This window comes from Grammomys surdaster, unplaced genomic scaffold (genome assembly GCF_004785775.1).
Source record: "Grammomys surdaster isolate TR1022 unplaced genomic scaffold, NIH_TR_1.0 263, whole genome shotgun sequence".
NCBI classification, from domain to species: Eukaryota; Metazoa; Chordata; class Mammalia; order Rodentia; family Muridae; genus Grammomys; species Grammomys surdaster.
In genome coordinates, this window is record NW_021604704.1 from 498,636 (window position 1) to 508,516 (window position 9,881).

The 9,881-nt window shown below is 37.9% G+C and overlaps 1 protein-coding gene across 1 annotated transcript in view; it reads left to right on the forward strand.

Annotated features, from left to right (window-relative positions):
- The window catches only part of Efhc2 (EF-hand domain containing 2), a 172,513-nt gene that overhangs the window by 150,597 nt on the left and 12,035 nt on the right, over window positions 1-9,881 (forward strand). The window contains exon 15 of the mRNA XM_028776029.1: window positions 6,848-6,953. Within this exon, the coding sequence (XP_028631862.1) occupies window positions 6,848-6,953 (106 nt within the window). The remainder of the gene's footprint in view (window positions 1-6,847; window positions 6,954-9,881) is intronic.

Genomic DNA, 9,881 nt, shown 5'->3' on the forward strand with positions numbered 1-9,881 from the left:
AAAGCCCTTTCAAATGAGTTTCTTCCTGAGTGGCAAATCTCCATCCTTTGACTATAGATCACAGTTTTAGCAAAACCAAATAAATGTCCTTTGGTGAGGACTGAAGTAGAAAACTCAGGTGGAGAATCTGGACCGTGTTTTGGATCAAAAGACAGATGCAATTGTAAAATGTAGTCTATTTTTCGATAAGATCCATAGGCTTCTCCGAAATCCTTTGTAAGGATGTTTGAGACTTGGCAAGTGGTTCCATTAGTCATCAGACAAAAAGGCCTCCATGATGAGTGACAGAATCAATAACTTTTGGAGCAGCTTTTTGGTTCTGAGTAACCTGCTTGGCCTCACTCCCCTGATACTCAAACCTTTCTTCATTTCGGAGCTGTTTCCTTTCTCCTTCTCCAACCTGTCCTGGTTTTAATGCAGAAAGGGCCTCCCTCATCTCCAGATTTCCCCTTACATTCTTATATGAAAACATGATAAATATTGAATGGAAGTATATACTATAATAACAAATGATGGCATGAAAAAAATCTCACCACATCAATGGTCCAAGGAAGAAGCTATGCTCAGAATTGAGGAGCAGGAAAGAACACAGAAAGACGAATTCCAAGGGGACAGGATTCCAGCTAGAAGTGTCCCTGACTTTTTAAGACTTACTCCTACATTTACTACTGGGAGAAGCATGCTTTGGGTGTTACTTCATCTGTTTTTAATGCCCTTTAAATTTTTATTTGTATAAAATTGATACATGCTTAGAGTCAATGTAACATAACCATCAGTGAGGCTTTAAAAAAAAACCAGTTATAATCAGCCATGTTAAACCCTTCTAACTACTTCTGAAATTAATAGAGTAGCATGCACATACTACTGTATTTTGATTTATCAAATGTGTCAATAATACTTACTAACCTACTATTTTGGTGATGACTGAGAAGTTAGCACAATTGTGATTCTATTATTATTTTTATTTCTGTATGCTCTAAAGATAGTTTCTTTATTCCTGGTGTTTTGGAAGTTTATGGTGGAACTTAGTATGTGTATGTGTAGTATGTTTACTACCTTTTGGGATCTTCTAGCTTGGAACCACTTCTCTTTGTTGCTGATAAATTTTCTACTAATAATTTTCTCTATTCCTCCTATGATGAATTTCAGTCTATCAAGTTTGGATATTTTGTCCCCTCAGGTTTCCCATTTTAATTGTGATCTTTTTTAATTAAGGGATTTCTTCATTTTATATTCCAACCTTCCTATGGAGTTGTCTTATTCCTACCATATTTTTAATGCCAAGAACATGTGTTTAGGTCATATGTTCCTTTCTTGTAGTCTTCTGTTTTCTTTTCAGGAACACAATGTATTTCCTCATTTCACATCTTGCTATCTGCTTCCCAACCAGTTTTTATTTTTCTAGTCCCTTTCTTTTCCCTTGTTGTCCATTTGATTTCTGTCCTTAATGTTAGATGCTTAGTGGGGACAGGAAATGTCTTACTGACAATGAAGTTCATTGCACAAATTAGATCCTACCAATCCATCTTCCATAGGGAGTACCCGGAAATGAGAATCTGGAGAAATCTCCAGAACCATTCATAATATTGTGAGAAAAATCATGTGTGTGTGTGTGTGTGTATGTGTGTGTGTGTGTGTGTGTGTGTGTGTGTGTGTGTGTGTGTGTTCTGCTGCAGTAAGAAGAAGGATGGATTGAGAGAGGGAAGGAGAGTCTAAACACAGTCATTGATGTTCTAGAAGTGGGAAAGGAGGGAGCAGGTCATTCTTTTCTGTTTCATTTAAGTTACATTTTTAATATTGTGCTTACATTTTCTAATAACTTATTTTTTCATTTAGTTTACATCCCAATCACAGTCCCCCTCCCAGTCCCACCCTTATAAATCTTTCTCCCCATTACTTTTTCCCCTTCTTTGAGGGGGAGACTCCCCTTGATGCTGCCCCATCCTGGGACATCTAGTCCTAGCAGGACTAGGCACATCCTCTCCCACTGAGGCCCAACCATACAGTCCAAGTAGGGGAAAGAGGATCCAGTTGCAGACAACAGAGATCGAGACAGCCTCTGCTTCACTTGTTAGGGGACCTACATGAAGACCAAGCTTCACATTTGCTACAAATACGTAGGGGACCTAGGTTTACTCCTGCATTGGGAGGTGAGCATTCTTAAATTCAGGATGTAGTATTCTCCTCTGCCTCCATATGCTCCACCTCCCTTCTTTAGCTTCTTTAATTTCTCTGAATCTAAAACCTTTCCCTACTACTACACAGGGAAAGATACTTAGAGGTCTCACTACTTGTGCCTTCAACCAATCCTTGGTTTCAGTGCCAGGCTTTATTATTGCTTGATTGATGCATAGTGTATTCCCTAAATGTCTTGAGAGTCTGTGGGTTACTGAGTATCTGGGCTCCCCTTCTTGGTCACATAGTGCTTCAGCTTTTATTCTTCTGCTCTGCCTAATCTGATGTCAATCCTGGCTCTGCTTTTCACTTTGCAGCACATTTGAAATCCCTTTTCCATTGTTGTCCTCCACACACCCCAGCTGTCTTTGCCATTGTGTATATTCCTCTTGTATTCCTGTGTTTTTCTTTATAAGTAAAGGATGAGACTTGGTATAAAAAAGAGACAGAAAAATTTGTGTTGATCCCTTCTGATTAACTACTTCCCAAGAACAAAATATTCTTCCCAGAAGCTTCAGCCAGTCTTATCTCTTTAAATTGAAAGATTATTTCTTCAACCCCCTCTCCCTGGACTCCTTTGGGGGTATTCTCACATACACAGAGGTTGTCTGAGAAGAACTAGAAAGGAAACCTTGGAGTATCTTACCACATTAACTAATTGTGGTTAAGCCTGGCTTTGGGACTTGGGAAAAATAAAGTTTTTCATTTCATTACAATTTTTATACATATCTAAGATGCATACACATGTATCAACAGTTTTGTTCCTTATCATTTGATTCAAAAGTGTGTCTCACAAATATCCCTTTAAATAGATAAACGATTAGATTCATTGAATCTTTCCTATCATGAGGTGGGCAGGAAAGTGGGGTACAGTTAGGAGATAACTAGGAAACATGAGCAGATCTCAAAGACGAAATCTAATAGGTCTTCCCATAGTAACTTGTAGACATTTTTCTGAATTCTAACACAAATCAAATTCAGGCAAAGGGCTTCAGCTAAGATGCACTTTGGGAAAAGACCATCCTAAGAGAAGCAGTTATTTGAACTGAGTTTCCATGGACAAAAGGAGCAGAAGGTACACAAGGCCAGCAGACCTGAAAGACCAGACAGGGAGTTTTCAGGTGATGTTTGTGGTCAGATATGTCAGTAGGGGCCAGCTCTTTTACATCTTGCTAATGATCTCAGGTTGTATTATAAATGCAGTGGGAAGCCACTGGAGAATTTCAAATAAGGTGTTAAGTGAGTGGCTCTATATTTTAGAATGAGTTCTCTGATGGAGGGCGAACTATTGTAAGTAAGAGTGCACAGAAGAAATTAGCTTGCTCTAAGCCTAAGTGGTGAAAGTGTTTGGAGATTAGAGGTTAGTGAAAGAAATGGGGAAGTGAGGTAGATTTATAATATGTTGGGCAGTTGTAACTCACAGACTACTCACTAGATTGCATGTGTGAGGAATGAAGTTGGACATGACCCTAGATCTAGTTGGGAAGTATATTGACTGCTTACCAAATTAGTGAAATACGACAATTCTCAATACTAGGATTCAATTAGTACCCTCTGGAATTCATGGTATAGGAAATTTCCTGACAATTACATTGTCTTAGAGTAAGAAGAAATAGAAACACTTATTTCATTGGTGATTGCATCTAGTTTTCCAGTCTTTTAAAATAGCATGCATTTTTAAAATATCTATATTTGACTACCATATCTTAAATCTTCAAAGGAACCTTGCCTTGAACTTTAGACTCATTGCTTCTTTTTTTTTACTTCTCTTTTAAAAATAATATATCTAGCCCAAGAAATGGCTTAGTAATTAAGAGTACTTGCATCAATTCCAGAGGGCCTGAGTTTGTTTTCCAACACTCATGCTGGGGAGCTCATACCTCCTTGTAACCCCAGGTCCAGAAAGGCTGGGTCTTGCCTCACTCTTGCAGCCCTGTCTAGCTAATCGCTCAATCAGAAGCCTTCAAGTCATTTTCAAACACACGTCCCTACCACTACTGTGTAGGGGTGTGTATGTGTATGTGTATACATGTGTACATATATATTTTTTCTCTTCCCCCCCTCTTTCCCTCTGTGTGTGTGTGTGTATGTTTGTGTGTATGTGTGAGTGCACATGCACTCATGCTCATGTGTATATAGTCTTTTAGGAAGCCTACATTCAAGTGACATCCAGAATGGACAATTCTTCACTAATTGCGCTTTGGTCTAAACCACCATCATTTCTGTCTGGACTACTTGAGAGAGATTGCTAACTACCCCTGCCACTTCTGTGGTGACCCCAGTATTCTGCTCATAGCAGTTAGATTGTTTGAATAAGCTTTAAAAATATATATTAGGATTTATTTTGGTCTTGATAGACTGCTACAAGAATATGCCATTGATTAAAACTGCTTTTTAAGAGTTCTGGCAGGTGAGAAACTAAAAAATAAAGTACCAACCTATTGACTCTCTGGTTGAGAGTCCTCACCTGCTTCTTGAATTGCTCCTTCATGCTGTGTCCATACATGGCAGAAAGGAAGTTCTCTGCAGTCTCTTTGCTTCTATTCTGTATTCTTACTTATTTCTGGTAGTTTATGACAGGGTGTTACTATAGAGCCCAAGCTTGCCTCAAACTCACCATTCACTTTATCACCTTTATCTACCTTCTGGGTGCTGAAGTTACAAAAGTGTGCTACTGTAGCATACTCTTATGAACTGGTTTCAGAAAGGCTTTGCCCTATACCTCACCTCATTATCATCACATTGGTGCTTAAGTTTCAGTGTAGATATTCCGAAGGGACCTGACCATCTAAAATGTTGCAGTTCTTATAAGAAAACAATCCAGTAGCTCCTAGATTGTTCTTAGAAGAAAAGTCAAAAGATTCTGTATGGTCTTCTTCTCTGACCTCAGGTCCCACTCAGACTATTTAGAAATGTGTTCTTCAAGAATCTCTGTAATGGAATACGTCTCACCAAACATCTTTAGTTGAGTTTTAGTAGTTCCCCCAGAAACATACACAAATAAAAGACATACTGGTCCCACATTTTGACTGTAAATATGTTCATAAACATGGACGTCCTTTAAAAGAATTGAGATGATGAGTGAGCCAAAACTCAAAGGATAAACAGTGGTAGGGGGCAGCATGTTGGAGTTGTAGCCCAGAATTCTTGGCCAAAGAAAATGTACACAAAGAATTACAGAATTCCCTTTCCTGTGTTCTAGTTACTCTGTTTATTTTACTCTGTTTAGATGGATGAATCTATATTACTTCAGCTTGTAACATTTTGGGTGCTGTGATTTTTTTATGAATTTGTAAATATGAGCTATTGTTTTCTTAACACTTTGAAAAGAAAGGAAAAAGATCTTTTGATTACTTGTGTACATGTTATTTTAACAGTAGAATCCTGGAACAGTATGCTTGGAATGATATCTTTTTCATAAATTTATTATTTCCTCAAATATTGGTATAATGAGATCAATAAATAAAAATTTGTCTTAAAATTTGGCGGGATGTTGCCAAATTTAGGAAAAGTGGCTTGAGGTACATTAAGAAGTAGTTAGGCACTCTTTGAGTCATTTCAACAGTTATGTTGAGATTATTATCTTAGTGATCAAAATTCTGTTATGGAAAGTTGAAGATGAATTTAAAACAGTATCCATAATTTAAGATTCATTAGTTTTGACCTAACTTTTATGGCGTATGATAATAATTTGTTATCCTTTGTTCCAAGTGAAAACTGGCTTGTTTTTCTGATTATAAATTGAAATCAATTCAGATGATACAGATTAGTCACAATAAGGCAAAAATCATCATTTGACTTTCTAGAGATGGTTTTCTTATTATATAAGTATATTGTTACCATTGTCTCTATTGCTTTTTATATAAATATAAACATAAAGCAGAATAAGAACTGTGTGTATGGATCTAGAGTGATGGCTACGTGATTAAATGTGTGTATGTAGTACTCTTGCAACTACATTTGCTTCCTAACACCCATACCAGGCAGGTCACAACTCCAAGCAACAGCAGCTTTAGGGCATCTAATGCCCTCTTATGGGCTCCATGGACACTGAGCTCACATGCACATACTCATACATAGACTCACGCAACACACATACATGTATAAGTAAAGATAATAAGAACAAAAGAAAAATCTTTTAAAAACTATACATACTATTTTATAATCTTCTTTACATTCTATTTCAAGAACATATTTGTTACCTCTAACATGGATCTAAATAATCCCTTTTAATGGCTACATAACAAGTGACAAAGATATCTTTTACTTTTCATAAAAATATAGTAGTAGTAAAAAATTACTTAAATATTTAAACAGTATGCAATTTAAGAACTACAAGAGAGCTTCATTTTATTGACATGTATCAACCAGTAAAATAAAAAGCCTTTCAAATATTCTTAACAAAATGTAGTGGTGGTCTTAGCTACCAAAATTTGGAAACTACATCAAATGTTTATTGAACTTCTACCAACTACTACCACTGGAAAATTAGGTGAGATCCCTGTTTGCAAAGAATATATATTCTGGGTGGATTAGAAGTAGATAATCAGCTAATAAGAAATGATGATGACATTAGCTACTGAAGCATACATGATAATATATTTTGAGGTAAAAGTTAAGCTGTTATTGTGGTCCTGTATTCTGTAGACTGAATCAAATTATATGCTTTCAGGTTTGAAGACAAAAACCAAGAAATAAATTATGAGATATTTTTCTCCCTTCTGAACTGGAGAATGAATCCAACACCTGATTTGCAAGCCCCGCCATACCTTAAAGAGGTAAATTTTATGCTTATTTTAGAAATAAACTATAGATATCTCCGTTATATTTTTAAGATCATGTATCTTTAAATTATTTTCCAGTGGAATGTAATAGCAACATCATTGTTCTTGGAAAGAGCATTTTCTAGGTCTTTCAGTTGAAAGCTAATTCACTTTCCATGCTGAACAAACATGTGCTCTGAAAGAATAGAGCTTTTCTCTTACAGTTGAATAATTTTTAGCCCCAGTTACATCCAATTATATAGAAAATAGGATAATAGGTTACACTTATACATAGATATAAACAGCTTATCAGGGGATTTTGGTAATATAATTATAATCTAGAACAGCAAATCTCAAATGATGTCTATGTCAATAATCCTTAGTATATCTGTGGCTTTGTGTGCAGGTTTACCCTATGTGAAACAAGTATGGGTATTCACATTTTACACTGGAGCCAATCTGAAGAGAAAAATTTAATAGAAAAAAAATACTTGGTTAGGAAAAACAAAGTTCATGTGATCAGCTGGGGGCCTTTAGCATTGTGGGTTGATCTGTATTCTCTAAGATTATCTTTAATTGTCTTTAAGGAGAGGGTAGCCAGGTCGTATGTTGGGTTAATATGTGGGTCCTTGACTAGTTGTTGGGATGATGTCTGTTCCATGTCTATCTCGCCTTGGGGCTAGGGCCACTCGGGAAAAACAGAGGCACTGGAAGTTTGACTTCTCTTCCCATGCTGCCAGGTGGGCGTTGGGCTATGTGAAGCCACAGGACCTTGTTCTGGGGGTGTGGGAGCACAGTCTGAGGTCTCGTAGGGAGCCAGAGCTAGCTCATCTGATTCTCAGGCTCTTAGGCACCCAGGCACCACTAGAGGGAGCCATGGAAAAGCCAAGAACAAAGGCTCTGAGGCCTGTAGTCACGCCCTCCACCTGTTGAGGGGCTAGGGAGCCTTGCCCTTATGTGACTAAAGGACACAAATCTATGGATGGCTCCTCCTGACAGGGGCCTGGAGCCTGGGAAATGTCCACTGTCCCTTGCAGGGAACCCTATGGGGTCAGCTGCTGGGTCACCAGGGTTTCAAACGTAGCTCAACCAGAAATCAGGCTGCCTTTCAAGATCCTACAGTAGTAGTTTGTTTATATTTTAGCATGCTCTAGAAATTTATTTTTTTGAGAACATCTCATGATAAAGCAATTGTCATGTAGTTGATAATCTCAGAATACAAGCATTTATTCTGTTTCTGTTGACCAGCTCATTCTGACCTGAGCTTGCCTAGTGCCTCTGGCAATAGGCCTCTCAAGCATATAGGTTCTTAGGAGTATTAGGGGAAACCTTAGAACTTAACAGTTGGTTGAGGGACAGTATTGACCAATAGAGGTGGGGTTGAAATCTGGCTGTTCAATACACTTGCTTATCTAAATGATGTCAGGTGAATTAATTTCAAACCTCATCCACTTGTAGATATAACATTCTGATAAATGATGCACTCTCAGCATATTCTCTGCTTTGGTCTGGCATTCAAAGATAATATCATCACTCCCTTTGAAGGAGCCTATTGCTGATGTGAAATCAGTACACTCATGTTTGGGGTTTGACTTGATACAGCCTGAGTAGGATGCTGTGGAATGATAGTACCTACTTCTAAGTCAGAACAAGGAATAATACATCATCTTAAGGAGGTCTCATTTAACATTTCAGAGATGAGTAATGAGTTAGTAAGGTAGGATAGTAACATGGTGTGGTGATATGCAAAGACATTTCTGAAGGAGTGCTCTAGGACATGTCCCAGCATGGCCCTGGAAAAACTCCTGTGGCTGGAGTAAGGGCTTACGGGGTAGACTGGAGAAGAATTAGGTTGGAGATGCCTTTAAGGGTAGATGAGCTTTGAATATTATTCTGGAAGAACTGGAGGCCACTAAGAAATATCTATTTTTATTTCTGGTTTTAAAAATTATTTTAATTACATTTATGCAATTAAATTTATAATCTGGGAATTTGATATAAGTATACAATAAACAAATAGTGGCAATTAGCATTTCCAATACAATCATTACTTTAAAAAAATAAAACAGGTTGCCATGTACTAGGTTCAATAAGTAGCTGAGAATAGCCTTGAACTCCTGATCGTTGTACTTTGTACTAGCATTATAGTCATACACCTGGCTCCTTAAATTTCTTCTTAATTATTTGCTACATTTTGCAGTACTTGAGATCAAATTCAGGGCTGAGAAAGCTAGGCCAATGCTAGACAAGCATTCTAACTACATTTAGAATTGTAAGATTTGCCATTGACAAATTATAAAGACAAGAACAGCATGATCAGGTCTGAAGTGGAAACTTAAGGCTTCTTTGGAAAGTCAGTTGTGTTGGATGGTATTTTGCGGGGGCAAACACATGAAGGAGTGTTTTCCTGAAGTGGACACAGGTGAAAGACCAAGGCAGACTTGTGAAGAAGAAACAGGAGAGAGGGTATTCTGCTAAAGCAATTACAAGGACATGTGATGAGGGATTCTTTACTAACAACATACATGTATTGGTTCGCCTTAGATTGTGTAGTTGAGCTCTTATTTGTCAAGACTCTGTAGAGAGAAATGCACTAAAAAACTTCTGGTGGTATGCTATAGTTTCTTGCCACTTTTGCAGACTTGGGCTGATTGGCAGAGTGATGTCAGTTGAGACAGATGCATGTGCTGAGGCAAGACATGTGCTAAGGCAAGGCCCGTGGAGGGCACGTGATAATTTGAGGAAATATAAAAAGGACTCAACACACAGTGACTGGAGGTTGAGCTTGACTTGCTTATAGAGCTAGCTGTACAATGCTTGTTGGTCTCAAATCTTTCCTGATCTTTGCTTCATTGAGAGAGGCACAGCTGAGAACTTTTCCCAGCCTTCCTGTTGTCCTTGGTACCTCCTGGTCACCCATGCCAAAGCTGAGGCTAGGTCATG